The 15,935-nt window shown below is 40.9% G+C and overlaps 1 protein-coding gene across 2 annotated transcripts in view; it reads right to left on the reverse strand.

Annotated features, from left to right (window-relative positions):
• The window catches only part of TTC17 (tetratricopeptide repeat domain 17), a 55,665-nt gene that overhangs the window by 38,046 nt on the left and 1,684 nt on the right, over window positions 1-15,935 (reverse strand). For both annotated transcript variants that reach the window (XM_041459936.1, XM_041459937.1), the window contains exons 2-5: window positions 4,140-4,229; window positions 2,645-2,814; window positions 1,559-1,670; window positions 316-447 (exon numbers count right to left, since the gene is read on the reverse strand). In XM_041459936.1, coding sequence (XP_041315870.1) covers window positions 316-447; window positions 1,559-1,670; window positions 2,645-2,814; window positions 4,140-4,229 — 504 coding nt within the window. The remainder of the gene's footprint in view (window positions 1-315; window positions 448-1,558; window positions 1,671-2,644; window positions 2,815-4,139; window positions 4,230-15,935) is intronic.

A 15,935-nucleotide genomic window follows, 5' to 3' on the forward strand; every position in this document is an offset into this window, starting at 1 on the left:
TTCAAGTACCTGTATTTTTTATTTTAAAACTCTGATTACCTTGACAAAGCAATGAATGTGGCTTGCTAGACAACATAACTACATAAATCCTTAAAGATGACAGAAACTATCTATTTACTTACTGGCTTTGCTGATGCCTTCTCCTGCTTCTATTTGCCTATCAGAAAATGGTCTCGGTTTGCGTTTTGAAACTGAACTGTAAACCAAAAATACATGTGCAAAACTGGATCTGACTGCTTGTATGAGGTGCATCTAAACTTGTGAGACCCTTCCAGTGCTCTTTTTTGTGCACCCAGCAAGATTACAGTTTCATACCTTCATAAGCCCCTCATAAATACGGTGACCTATTTCCTCTATACTTCTTCCCAGTCTCCGTGATAAGTATGTGAAGATTGGATCTTCTTTAGGTAACAGAGGTGCAGAAAGATTAACCCTTTCTTGGACACCCTGAAATAAAAATTGAATATAGGTATTTGCTGACACTTAAGAGTACAGAAATATAAACAAAAGCATGACTCCATGAAAATGTGTGGCTTGGTTATTATATTACAATCTTATCTTCCTTTCAAGATCTCTGGGAATAGATAGAACAATTTCACCTCTGACAGATACTAATATATATTATTGCAGAAGGGAAAACAATAGAAGCAGCCAAAAGCAGCCTCTGCCTGTGAGTTCTACAGGGGAAACATTCAGTTCTGGTAGCATTGTGTATCTGGCAGCTACCAATATCACTAATGACCTTTACTGAAGCAGTAAAGTCAGGGTTGTAAGGTTACATTCACAGGTGAAGTATCCCTACACCTCTTCTCTTTCTTCCTTCCCCAAGCACAAACATGCTTCTTTCAAAAATACATCCAGACCCAGCAACAGAGGTAAAAGAACTCCACTTAGCGTTTAGCTGTAAGAAAATCCTTTTCTGCTGATGAAAAGACTTGCAATAAAATAAGTATCAAGAGAAAAGCACTAAAGCTGCATCTGTATTAGAAAATCTGCTCATACAATGCTGTTGACAAAACCAGTTTTCCTACCACTCTTCTGCTGTAACTTTTCTAAAGCAGCTGAACTTTGTAGGGAACAACTATCTCATCCTCTGGGTTAGGGCTTGGCATTCAGATACCAAACAGACATTCATGTTTGTTAGGAGCTACCAACAAAACTGCAAACAATTTTTTCATTCTGAATCTTCATACATTTTAATGACCCTGTTCAGCACTCTCCAAATTTCAACTGAGACAATTCACAAGCTAGTAGTAGTCCCAATGAAAGCTACCAATTTGCCAATGAAATGTGTTATGAAAACAAAAGACTCCATTTTCCTAAAAATGTCCTCTAAAATAAGGTAAAAAATAACAAAAGAGAAACTGTGTACCTGATGGAACAGGTATAACCTCTGATATGCAGGTACTTTTATCAGGGCCCAACTGTAGTTTTAAAAAAGTGTGAAGCAGTCTTGGAAGATTACAATACCTTTCAACCTTGAGTGAGAACTGCCAGTAGGAGTTTTCTATTCCTCTTCCTAATGGGGAAAAATACTTACTTGCATTTGCTCACTTACCCGTAAGTGCTGAAAAGCATGAATACTGTATGGAAGATCTAGAACTTTTGTACAGTCTGGCTGCTGCAGGTCTGGAGGCACTGGGGACTTTGTGTCTATATAGTCTTCAGGGCTGAGGACATAATAACATAACACAGCAGACTGCAGATTAAAGTACTGCTGAAGCTCCTAAGAGACAGTATGGTAGCTGACACAGAGAGTGCTCTGATTTAATCATTACAGAAATCCCCTGTTCGGGCACATTAGCCCATTTCTGTTTTATTCGGATGTCATGACTATAGAATAAAGTAAATAAATTTGTCTGCTTTACAGAAAATATCATCACTTGGATAGGCTCCAGAATGTATCAGGGTCAACCTAGTGTATCACTGCTATGATTAATGATGTATCTGCCAGGCAAATGGCAATGCATGCAGACTCTTCAACTGAAACAAACAAGCCAATCCCAAATACGGGTGATGAGAAGTCCAAATGAAGGTGTATGACGATGAAATTGATCTTTTCCCACTTCAAGTACTCATGTGATTATGATAAAAAAAACCAACGAAAACAAAACAGTCATTCCTGAAGATGAATTTCCAATGAAGCTGAATGTCAAGGACACTGGCTGCTCATCCTTCACTTTGTAGACATGAGACAAAATATGACCAGAAAGTTCAACAGCTTGGTAATCAATGGAATTTCATTCAAATTTGAGTCAAGACAGTTTCCACTAAAATAAGTATCTAGCTCAAAACACTGAAAGCACACTCAAGCAAATTCAACCCCCTTCTACATGACATATTTCACTTCAATTCACGTCTGGTCATGTCAGTATAAAGAAACAGTGGTAGAACTGGGAAGAAAGGAAAAGTTTCAGGGCAGGGTTGGCATAGACAGTTTGGGGGAAACAGCTTTTGTATGTTGTACCTGCTCAAAACTAGTGGCAGATGTTGTTTCAATTTTATTCCACAGTAACATAAAAACTGCCATCAAAAGAAACTCAGTGCTAGTTATTTTTCACTTGTCTTTAGAGGAAGTGTTGATTTTTTTTTCATTCAGTAAAAATCTCAGAATATAAAATACGTTATTAAAGCATCTTATTACCGGATATCTTTGCTCTCTAAGGTGATGTATGTGCCATCATACAGATCTAGGTCCCCCAGGGGCACCTTTGCTTTAATGCAGTCTGGATCTTCTTTATTATGCCTTTGCTCCAGCCCTGTGTCTCTGTCCTCATTTTCCTCTATATGAATCTTTTGAGCAACTAACTGTTTCTGTAGGAAAAAAAAAGGAAACAGAAGCATGTAACACCGATGAAAGCAAACACTATAGTTGTTACAATTCAACAGTCCCACTTTTTCCTTAAAACAAAGTTCATCTGAAAAAAAATCTAAAAAATTCTCATTAAATTTTGGGAATACTTTCTTATTTTTATAACATCTGTAGGACTTTTTTTGGATTTGGATGGCATATAAATTTTTTTTTCTTAGGAAAAGAAGAAATGGTTGCTACAAGTACATCAAATTTTTTCACATTTGGCCCCCTTTTTCCCACTGTAAGACCTTGTGGAAATAATACGAGACATTGCAACAAATCATCATCATTATCTTAACCAGTCAGTGTGCTAAGTACAACTGAACAGGAGTACATGTAAATAGTACTGTACATGAATACCTGTGAAATAAGAAAACCTCAATTTTTAATTGAAGCCATACACATTTGATTACATGCTACTGTGAAACAATAGAGATACAGATACTAGTAGCAATTTGTACAAGAATTTTTCAAGTTATAATAGGTAACTTCTGCTGAAGGTCGTTTGTGTACCAGAAGTCCGACATTAGTGATTTCCACACCCACAGCCCATGCCCCAAAAAGCTTACAAGTATTATTCTACCCACACCTAAAACGTCCATCATCACAAAAAAGATTACACTCTGATGAGAAAGACTGGCTGAACACAGTCACACCAGGGGCAGTCCTGCTTGTTTTCCTTTCTCCTACTTCACCCATTCACCTAAAGCTACCTCTGGTGTGCGTTATCCCAATCTTAGTTAGTTGTCCCAATCTGATAAAACCAAAGCTGGCACAAGAAAGGGGTGCATGGCCAGAAGGGCTGTGAGCTCTTTGCTTACCTAACCCCTATTATATTGAAACTTCAGTTTATCAGTTTGAAGTTCATTAAAGCCCTTTTCAAAAGGGTGGTCTCAGACCCCTGTTCAATAATAAATGGGCTTGAAGAAAAACAAAGATGATTTGCTCTGTGTTCTTCCAAAATATATCTAAAAACATTAAGATTTATGGCTAACAACAGGGAATGATAAAACTGGACACCAGTTAGGAAAACTTGAGGCAAAAAATTCTCGAGATCTGAAAAATTTTTCATCTTTTCATTGAAGGAGAACTTTGCCAACAATAAATTACTTTCACAATCTAAAACTATCACTATAAAGCCTATGGAAAAAAAAAAATCTGTATTTTCAGAATTAGTTAGTACTTAAATGTTATGCTTTTCACAATCTAAAACTATCATTATAAAGCCTATGGAAAAAAAATCTGTATTTTCAGAATTAGTTAGTACTTAAATGTTATGCTTTACCTCCAGTTCTTTGAGGTAGTTAACTGTTGTTTCTTGTCTCATTAGTATTACCAAATCATGTGGGTTTCTCAAGTTCATTGGTGAATCCACCTGCAAGACATTTTAACAGTCCATCAATGCAACACACTCACCTAATTACAGTGATTTTAAAAGAAGGCAATTATGTTCATTCAATCACTGTTTGTTCAGAGGTTTTCTGTCCAGTCAATATTCATAGCATGTCCATTATGAAAATCCATACTTCAAACAACATTGTCATTTGAGAATCCAATTTAACCCATGCCTTAACTTTAAATCTACTTTATTTAAATCAGGCACTCAAGTTCTAAGCATAAGAGAAAATAAATTTCCACAACAAAGATTACTAAGAGTACTTACTGCTGAAATACTAGATATCTTAAACTGCAATCACAAAAACTTATTTCATTTTGCAACTTTAAAATTCCTCCACCATGTCCCTCAAAAGGCATCAAGTAGTTCAGCTTAACTCCTCTCTGCAACTAATTTAACACACTGGCCTACCATTAGGATCTACTGCCTTCAGGTTTAATAAGTAAAGTAACAAAATCAAGAGGGAAGCATGGGAAGGCTGAAAGCTCTGTTACAGAAGACCATGCTACAGCTTCTATAGCTATGCACAGGAGTTCACAGCTCCATGAAAGAAACTCACAGATAGAGCAGTTACACATCAGCCCCTAGCTGGGCTCAGCTAACTATGGCACTTCACCCCACAGCTGAAACACCCCAGCCTTGTCCTCATGCCAAACTCTGCTGTCTCACTGGGTGGGGGAAAGTCCCTACCGTGGAGAAGGTGGAGTAGCAGCAGCTGAGCTGATGCAAAGGCTCACTTCCAGGCTTGCAGCCCTGTTTCCTCCCAGGTGTCAGTGTGAGAGCAGTACACTTGGCTGCACACCAGCTGTGGTAACCACCAAGATCTCTTGGAAGCCAACCCAAACTCAGGAGATGAACAGAATGTAATTCCCTCCTGGCTGTTTTGTGTGAACTAGCCAACTAAATTAGTTCATGAAGGTTTCAATGAGCATGAGAACAGAAACAAGGAAACAGGACTATGTGACAACAGGATGAAAAGACAAGGTGACAAGGACAGCAACATCTCACACTTTTAACATGACTGTTAGATGGTCTACATCAAGACGTTTTTCCTCGATCTGCTCAGTTTCCATTCAAGTTTTCAGGATACAGAACCAGCTGCTGCATGAAGATGTGAGCACTTACCTGTCTGTTAGCACTGATAAATGGGCTGTCCATGCCCGTGACATCTGCAAATTTGATGACATTACCATTTAATGGAAAAGTTTGCCATATATACAGGTGCAGGAGAACCTCTTGAGCTAAAGTTCTTCCTTTTTTGTGACCTTTCCAAACAGGATGGACAAATTTCTGTTACACTCTCTTACTGCACAGAACTGCATCTCCAGAATATTTTCCGGTGATCTTAACATGTCCTGTCACCAGGTTACACCTTAGGCTGTACTCTCTTGGTTGTGAGTCAGATAAGCAGCTCAAATCTACTTTCTCTGGACTACTGACTGTGAAGTCTACGTTTGTTGCAAGATTCTTGACTGAGTGAGGACCTTGTCCTCTGAGATATAAACACTTGTTCCTTTTACTAAACCCTAAGCGTGGTTTTGGCTAAATTTGGCTAAGTATTCCTTTCCAAAGCAAAAGCTGCAGTGCTTCTTTTAGTATGGAGCCATTTTGATGGGTGGCTGCCTACACAGTCCAAACAGTTATATAAAAAAACTAGTTTTCTTCCTTAGCAAATTACTTCTCTCATATCACCACATGAATAGAAAATAGTGGGTGCTACTGACCCTGATCCATTTTTACACTGTGAATTTGGAGATTATGGATTCAACTGTTGCAAACAAAGGATGACCAAGTACCCACCATGATGCAGAGAAGCACAGAAAATATGATTTCAAAAAAATCTAATGATTTTGTTAGTTGAAGTATTAAAGTCTACAGCATTTTATTCATGGTCCTATTTCCTATTTCCTCCATGGGCCCTACCTCACTCTGAACTAGTTGCACACAGAGTTATGCATTGAATGTAGCACCGGTTTATGCCTCACTTGCTAAAGAAACTACCATGGTATGTGCAAATGAATGAGAGACTAATTTGCAAAGAAAATAAGTTTCACTGTGTTTAAAGCATTTCATTATCCATTTCAAAATAGCACTGCTCATCTGACATCTAAAGGCTGCTTGCATGATTCCACACAGTCACTGAGGGTTAATTTGCAAAGAAAATAAGTTTCATTAGCCATTTCATTAGCCATTTCAAAATAACACTGCTCATCTGACATTTAAAGGCTGCTTGCATGATTCCACACAGTCACTGAGGGAAAAGTCAACTATCACCTCCACTTTCAGTGACAAACAGCATCTGGGCATTTTTGGAGAAAGTTACGCAGGCATCACCAATTAGAAAACCTTATTCTGAAAGATGAAGGATCTTGGCTTATCATTCATTCAGAAACAGAATGATATTCAGGGTCGCCTTCTGTTTTTAACTTTTGTTAAGACAGTCTCATGAGAAGTCTGAATTTAGTATTGGAGAATTTGGAGTGGTATGTTACCAACCCAGTGTGCGTGGGTTGACAGGAAAGCAATGCAGTAAGTACTACACTCCCATCAACTATTATCTGGCAGCAGAAACCAAAGTGTCAACAACGAAACTGCAATATCAATGAATTAATTCATAAAGTTACGGCAATCCACCAGGAAATCATCCCAGTTAAGGATAATTTTCTTTTAATCTCCAGATTTTCCCTTCCACATCTGACTCAGCTGGTCACCAGCAAATAAGTACTTTTTAGTAACAGCAGAATCCTTCAGCCTAGTAGAAAGTTAACCTTAGCAGTGTGTAAACACAAAGCTCCTACCACAGAATTTTTGTAGATGCATTGGGTTTGCATGGCAAGGGGTGCCTTCTGTGAGAAGCCAGAAGCTTCCCCTAAGTCTGACAGACTTCAGCTAGCTCTGAGATAGATTCGCTGTCAAGGCCGAGCCCATCAGTGACTGTGGCAATGCTGCTGTGGTAACGCAGTAAGAAGGAAAAATAAGTTATTGTGGCCAGAAAAAAGTAAGAATATGCAAGAGAAGCAGCCCTTTATATACCAAGGTCAGTGGAGAAGGAGTGGAGAAGGTGCTCCAGGTGCCAGAGCAGAGATTTGCCAGCAGCCTGTTGTGAAGACCACAATGAGGCAGGCTGTCCCCTGCAGCCCATCAGGGAGCAGAGATCCATGTGCAGCCTATGGGGGACCTCACACCACAGCAGGTGGACACCCAAAGGAGGCTGTGAACCTGTGGGAAGCCCACAATAGAGCAGGACTTTTGGCAGGACCTGTGGCCCTCCAGGGATCCACACTGGAAAAGCCTGTTCCTGAAGGATGACATCTTGTGGGAGGGACCCTGAGCTGGAACGTTTTGTGACAGCCCATGAGAAGGAACCACACTGGAGGAGTTCATGCAGGACTTTCTCCTGTGGAAGGGACATGACACTTGAGCACAGGAAAGAGTTCTTCCTTGGAGGAGAAGGAGTACTTCTTGGAGGAAGCTGTGGTAAAATCACTCTGTGATGAACTGACCAGAATGCCCATTCTTCATCCTCCTGTACCACCCAGGGAGGAGGGGGTAGGGAATCAGAAATTAAGTCCAGGAAGAAAAAGATGGGTTGGGGGAAGATATTTTTAAGATTTGCTTGTATTTCTCATTACCCTACCATGATCTGATTTGTAATAAATTAACTAATTTCCTCAAGCTGAGTCTGTTCTGCCTGTGGGGTAACTGGAGAGTGACCTCTCCCGGTCCTTATCCAAACTCTTGAACTTTCTCTTGTATTTTCTCTCCCCTGTGCAGCTGACAAGAGGAGTGATGAAGCAGCTTTGGTGGGCACCTGGTAAGCTCTTCATTACTCCCTTTTCTGTAGTGACAGACAGATGGCTTTTGAACTGAAACTTATTAATCTCAGATCCAGTCAGCAACACTGTGAAGACTTACAGTTCATTATCCAGCTTTTTACAACACCCATCTCTACATCAAATGCATTTTCTTCATGGTGCCAAAGATTTCTACAGGAGGAAAAAGACAAAGCTGACATACTGAGCTGTGAAGAGCACCAGTACTGTGTTTGCCATTGAGGGCAGTAGTGACACCTCATGAAGAATACAGCGAGTAAGTTGCAAACAAAGGTTTGCATCTGCATAACTTGCACAGCGCAGATATGAGTAGCAGCAGTGATAAAGACAAGTGGGAAGCAAGATGTGCTGAAATCAGGAAGACACACCTGAAGCTCTGCAGGGCTTGTCACATGGATTCTCACACTTCCCTCATGCTGCTTGTGCTTAAGTTCTACCTGGCATCTTCCTGCTTTCCTGTGCAGCCATGTCCCCAAACCAGGAAAATTACACCCTGAATAAAACCACAAAATAATGAGAACTTTCTTGTGAGTTGCTGCTTATTAAAATTCAAAGAGAAGACCTGTCAAACAATTCTTTAGTCAGAAATACAATAGTCCAAATAAAAGACATTTGATGGCTACCTAGAGACTGTTCTGGATTATTCCCCTTCCTTCCCACAACAAGACTCTAGGTAGATTTCAGAGGATACTGGTTTCACTCAGACTCATGTCATGCTTGTGCTCTTACCAACACTTGCCACCTTCACCCCTTTATGCAAAGTCTGTTCTGCCTTGTCACCTGATTCGGGAGTCAGGCGAGTGAAAAATACTCCGATCTTGTGACTTGGATCATGTTTTTCAAAACGTGAGCAACTCTCCATAAGGCTCCTCTGGGATCAAACAGAGCAGACGTCAAGATACACAGCAAACACAGCTTCATGGTGCCGAGAGTGGAGACTCCTGTTCCAGAACAGATGCTTTGTCCAACTCACTCATTTTTAACTCAAAGTGTTTCGCTGATGGCACAGCACCACATTCATTTACTCTTCCTCCAAAGTGCTGAAACTGTGACATGCAAGATGAAGTGCTTGAAATGCAAGAATTTGACTTCAATTCCAACACAGTAAACAGGGAAAAAAAGTTGCGCTGAAAAGCTTTCTTTGAACCTTTGACAGCTACTGTAGTTACACTGCAGAAAGCCTGCCAGTAAAACACTTTTAGAAGAAGTGTTCTCTGTTCAACTTTGCCCAAAGGTGAAAGTTTCTTTATAAACCACAGTTCAAATTTATTCACTGTCACAAAGTACACCAAGAACCTGATTCAGCAAGAAACACACAGTATTTGTGTAATGAGAAAAGACATTGAGTTGAATCAAACCCTGAAGTTTTAGAGTCCCCTATGTTACCTCCATATATCAAAGTCTCTCAGCAATTAGACTTGCAAGTTTTGCCAAACCTTCCAGCATATTTTTCCTAACAATCCAGTTACATTGCACCAGGAAGTACTTTTTTTTTAAAATGAGGGCCGATGAATGCTTCAGTCAACTATTTTTAAGTAAGGTTTTTTTTAAAAGTACTGTGGAAACCCCACTGTTAACTGAGGCGCAGGCACATCAAAATCAGAATTGCTATTAGTGCCTCTGCACGTCCTATAAGCATGACATGAAGGCAGAAGGCAGATTATTGGAGAAAAAGCTGAAAACACACTGTACCAAATGATGGCATACAGAAATATGGGCTCCCCATATTTGTTTTATAGGCAGTGGATGTTTTGTCACTGTACAAAATAAAGGCAATTCCCCCTCCAACAGTGTGGAACTTGCAGTCTTGAGGGGGAGCCAAGGATCTGAAAACTGGTGCTTGTCTTTTGGTATATTCTTGCTGTCTTGAGATACTTTACATTCCAACATGATGCTACATGGCATTTCTGAGGAAGCTGTGAAAAAATCTGTACAGGTTTCAGTGCAAGACAAACTACAAAACTGGAAAATAAATTCTTTGACTCATCCAAATGATGAGTAGGCAGTGTCAGAAGACACTTGTTCCAAGATTGTCACTTGAAAAATTCACACAGAAAAATGATGTTGAAATAGGTTTTTATGAGTATTGAGCCATTTAAAAGCTTACTGCTGCAGAACCTGTTAACAAACAGCACTAGATATTTTGATATTATTAATACTAGCTGTGCTACAGGGAAAACAAAAATTTTAAACAGTTGTAGCACTTCAGAAATAAAACCAAACAAAGTTACAGTATTACTGAATAGCTCCGCTCAACTGAGATCACACAAGCTATGAATATCCTAGGTAACAGATCTAAATACATCAAAGAGAAACAAGACTTTACTTGGAACACCATGTGTCCAATGTGCTGCTAGTCATATTTAAGGGTACAAATTTCCAACCTGTATATTCTAGGTCTTATATTCTTCAGTAGCCATATGCTCAGCTGAATCAAAACAAGAGATGGAGAGATCATTCAGATTACATCTGTAAGTACTTTTTTTTCATAAAAGCAGACTGGTTCTTGATTTCTCACTGCCAAATCCTAAAAATTTCAAGTATTCTAATACTGAAAATACAGACAGGAAGACTAATTATTAGACTTAGAAGACATTAAAAAAGATTAACCCTGAGCAGTAACTTCTTCAGCAAATGAACAACGCAAAACAAATTAATTTTTTCTGTTAAACTTTGAGGGAAATTACTTTATCCAGCAGTGTATTTTTAAAGCAGGCAGGTACATGTAAGAACAATGGATTTCAGAATCTTGCTGACTCTGCTCTTTTGGGCTTTGGTGGGGTCTTCATGCAAACACGTTCTTGGGCCAATTCCAAGGCTACCCTTCAGCTGCGAAGCTCACAATACAGGGAAAGCATTCCAGGCATGAAGCGTAACTCTCACCACAGAATAGTTAGTTTTAAACAGTTGATTTGTATAATCTTTTCAGATTGTCCAACTCTTATTTTAAAGGTGACAGAAAACAGGAAATCAAAGTGTGAGGATCCTAAGAGAAATGGGACCTGGGAACACACAGCATCCAGAGGACAAAGGCTGTATGAAAACCAGGAGCTGAGGAGTGAGCAGGACATGCCTACACATGGTCAGAGCCACTGCTACAGCATTCTGGACTTACAGCCTGAACTGCCTTGGTGTGTATTACCATGCCCAGCTAAATCCAGACATCTCTGCACTAAAGCTTTTCTGTCAGCAGTCAAAACCTGGCATAAGATTACCTGCTGGACTGTGGCAGCTGTGAGGGGCACAGCCACCAACAGCTGCAGCTCAGCAGCCCTTGGGATCTGCCTCTTAGCTCGTCCACCTCAGATGCAAATCTCTGACTGCTGAGTTGAAAGCAGTGGAAGCTACTTCTCTACCATGGCTCCACTGAATGAAGCATTTGCATTTCTCATGCCACATACAGGCTACCACAAGGCCTGTTTTTACAAATTTGAATCTAGTCGTGATGTTCACAGTGACACAGACACACATAGGCTGTGCTCTCCTGGGAAGCTTCACCCTGCAGGTAAAGTGCAGTTCTAAATGCCTACCTGAGACAAGGACATTAAGCAACCCAGCCATCCACAAAACATTCAGGTTAAAAAATTTCTTATACACTTATGTAAAGGCAGAAAATGATAAGAAATTTTTTTAAACTACTATTTTTCACAGCACATGAAGGCCTATGCTCCTCTGGTGATCAAGAGAGAAGTTCTAAACCGGAACAAGTTTTCCTTTTCGCACTTATGTAAAGGCAGAAAATGTTAAAAAATTTTTTTTAAACTACTATTTTTCATAGCACATGAAGGCCTATGGTCCTCTGGTGATCAAGAGAGAAGTTCTAAACCGGAACAAGTTTTCCTTTTCTTAAAGAAAACCTTACCTATGCCTCAGAACCATTCTGCTTCAGCTCATCCTAGGGATAGGATAACATCTAATAAACTACAGAACATTCAAACCAACCAGCCCAGGTGTTTTGCACACCCTCATAAGGAGGGACTGACAACTGTTTTGGGGAAGACATAGCTCCACCTTACACACTTCAGTAAAAATGAACTTTTTTTTTGTGCATGCAAAAATTTGTGTGTAGGTTTTTTGTTTCCTTGTTTTTGTTGTTGGGTTTTTGGTTGTTATTTTTTTGTTTGTTTGTTTTTGTATAGCATACAATAGACTTGGAAGGATAAGAAACTCAGTCAGCTAGGAGTTCATACAACCAAGCAAACTAACCTTTAGAGAAGAGCAAAGCAAACATTCATCTGTCATTTTCAAGATAGGACTGAGCGATGACTACATGTATCACAGAAGATGCTTTTGTGAGCAGCAAATAGCTTTTTATTTGGCTGCACTAGAAAGAATCTCAGCTTTCCTTGGGTTTGGATGGGTGCTTTTCCTGTATTCTTGAGCACATGGACCACTGCTCTCATCTCAACCTGTTAGCATACATGTGCACTCAGATGCCAAACAGAGCAATGCATGAACTAACTCTAAAGCCATCCATGAATCCACTTGCCTTGCTGCTGCCTGAGGTGCACTTGCAATCAAATCTGCAACCAAATGACCAACTGGCAGGTGCTGTCTCTCCTCTCTACTGGACTAAGCCAGAGTGAAGCACACTACAGCGCGGCAGGAAATTCAGACATCACATTCATTGAGCAGCTGGTTGTCTTAGTTCCAAGTAAGTTAGCCAGCAATGCTCTTTGACTCTCCAGATCATCTCTCATGAACTTCAAAACATATGACAACACATTAAAACTAAAACAACTTTTTGCCAACTCAGATTTCTTGCCAGGGTCTCTTTGCTCCTGACAACACTTTCCCAATCCTGCTTTGGATCATCTGCCTGGAAATTTTCTGTGCTTTGTTTAATTATTCTGACCTAACTTCTTCAGAGTTCACAGCAGTCCACAAAAAGGCAGCCCTTTGAGTCCCCACTACTTGCTCAGTTTTAATCACCTCCATCAAGGCATCTCTAGAAAGACCCTACCTCTGCTCTCGTACGTCAGGTCTCTGAGCCATGGTAGCAGCTGGTCCCCACCATTAAAGCCATGAATGACTGTATTCTGCATTGCATTTAATCTTACAATTGTCTGTCCTCTCTTCACACTGGGTTTCTCTCTTCTCTGGAAGTACACTAGTACTTCTGCAGAGCGACTAGCTTCCCTACTGGCAGACAAGCACTGTCAAAATCAGTTATATATTAGCCTGAACTTTATACTGTGAGTTGTGAAATGGCTTGTAGACATGTGCACTGAGCAGATATAATCTCATTAAAAAGAGACGATTAGTCAGTCTCTGGCTTTGTAAGAGCACACACTTGAAGGTAGACTCCGACTAAAAGAAGAACATGAACTGATCCAGAGAGTGATGTCTTTGATCTGAAAACCAGCTACTATAGCAACAGATACAGCTTGATGGCTTTTTCTTGATGGCTGAGACTCTGAAATATTATATGCACTGCTAGTAATTTGTTTTGTCATTTAGAAATGCTCACTAGAAACTTGAAGAGTGCCTACTTAGCAAGTACTCCTGTTTAATAGATGAGATCTTGATGATATATGGAAAATTGTTCGGTCTGTGTTAATTTTGCCACTGCTGTTAGGTTTTCGTACCACTAGGAAATCAAGGCTGAGCTAGGGTATTCCTGTGGTCCTGGGTCACAGAAAAGTCAATCTCACTTGAATGCTTGAATATAGTCTCATATTAAATGCTTGCACCCTTGCAGCACTGTAAGGAGAAACAGCTAAGAGAGATTTTAGGTCAACAATGTATAATAATCTCACCTTTCTTCCCTCAAACACATTCCAGCAACTGTATTTTGTATTTAGGTCAGGATCCGTGACTCCGGCTGCCAGCTCCTCACCCACAGGTCCCGCACTTTGGTAACAAGGAAAACAAAGCTCACAGTAGCAAACTCAAAGCTACAAGGAAGTCACTTGTCACTGGTGCTCATCTGCATTTCCACTGATAGTGGCTCATTTAGCAGTGGGAATGTCTGGGTCTTACTATCAATTAAGTTTTGCCTACCTCTTAATTACATGGGCTTCATTCAGATAAACTGAAGTAGTCCAAGTGAAGATCAAGCCTGTGCCTCCCTAAAAAGCTGGCAATCTTTGAAGATGTGTTTCAGACTTTAAGAATGCTAGTATTTCCAAAATTATTAAATCATATAAATGCTGATTAATATCACCACTCTCTGCCACCAGCAGCCACTTCCAGTCAGAGACTGCTGTGCTGGAAGCATTGCAATGATCAGTGCAAGGTCCAACAACGGCTGACCACCAGCAACATCCCTCAGGGATCAATACCAATCATTACTAACACAGCTCTTTACTACTGACAGCGATAAAAAAGAACCACAAGCTTGGTGTCCTCTGCAAGTGTGGGGAAGCGTGGCCATTGCAGGGCTGCAGCAAGACAAGGTGGAGGAGAATGGGTTGACAGGGACCTATCTCATGAAGTTGTCAACAGCAGCCACAAGCCCATGCGATGAAATAGCCCCATGCAGCAGGAAAGGCTGGGGCTGAAAGAAAAACAACTTTCCAGATATGGCATTTAGGAGGGGAGAAAGCTGGTGGTGAGGCAGCTGGGAGCCCTGGCAGCTGAGGCAGCCAACTGCACCCTGGGCTGCAGAGGTAAGGCTGGAGCCCACTGGGCAAGGGGTCTGATCGTGCCCCTCCAGCAGGCACCCGCGGGAAGGCGCCTGCTTCAGCTCTCTGTCCTGACTCTGAGGGGCCAGCAAAGCCCACGTGAGGTGGTGAGGGCCCTGGAGCACATAACATGCAGAGATTTCCACTGCCAATCAGAGTATCTGAGGTTGGAAAGGACCCGTGAGTTCCCATGATACATAACAACTTAATGAAGAATACTCTGAAAAATTAAAGCAAAGGAGTGCTCTGCAGTGAAGTTGGAGGCTTTTATCCTGTTAATAAGTTGTTGGTATTAGGAGAGCTTAAATATTTTGGAATACTGGTGGTTCTACCAATTATTTGATAAATCTCTTATGAATCCTCCAGGTTCTGCTGAGATGCTGCTTGAACTCGGACACATTTGGTGCTGTGATCACTTCCCTGGGGAGCCTGTTCTAGTGACCGACCATCCTGTCTGTGAAGAACCTTTTCCTAATGTCCAGTTGAACTTGCCCTGGCACAGCTTCATTCCTTTTCCTCATGTCCTCTCACCATCACCAGAGAGAGGAGATCAGCACCTGCCCCTCCACTGCCTTGCTTGAGGAAGCTGTAGGCTTGGATGAGGTCTCCTCAGACCTAGGCTGAATGAGCCGAGTGACCCCAGCTGCTTCTCATCAGTCTTACCCTTGAGAGCTTCCATCCTCCTGCCTGCTCTCCTCTGGGAGGGCACGCAGTCTAAGAGTGTAATGTCCTTATCCTGAGGCACCCAAACCTGCATGCAGCACTCAAGGTCTCACTGTACCTGTGCAATGTAGAGTGGGACAACAGTTCCTGCCTGTTGCTGGACGGTGGAGATTGTCACTTTTGCTGTTAACTACGGAACCACTGCTGCATTTTGGCACTTAATACTGGAGTTCACTAAAAAATTTGTCCAGTGATTCCCCAAAACACAAGTACGTGGAAAAAACGAAATTCAGAGGTGCCATGCAGAGCTGGCAATAGCAATAACCACAAATTTAAATACAATTTTCATGAGAGCCAGGGACATGACAATCACAGATGCCAAAATGCATCTAATTACAAAAAACTCACTGGACAATTCGCAGCACTACATTCCAGGTACTGAAGAATCTGGCTCCTCATAGTCCAAGTAATAACATATTTATAATTAGAATTTCCTTGCTGGAAATGGGTGAATTAATTTTGACCATGCAAGTAAGAGAAGTTATGCCACAGATACTGTTTTC

The sequence above is a fragment of the Pyrgilauda ruficollis genome, unplaced genomic scaffold (genome assembly GCF_017590135.1).
Source record: "Pyrgilauda ruficollis isolate IOZ18807 unplaced genomic scaffold, ASM1759013v1 scaffold14, whole genome shotgun sequence".
Lineage (NCBI taxonomy): Eukaryota > Metazoa > Chordata > Aves > Passeriformes > Passeridae > Pyrgilauda > Pyrgilauda ruficollis.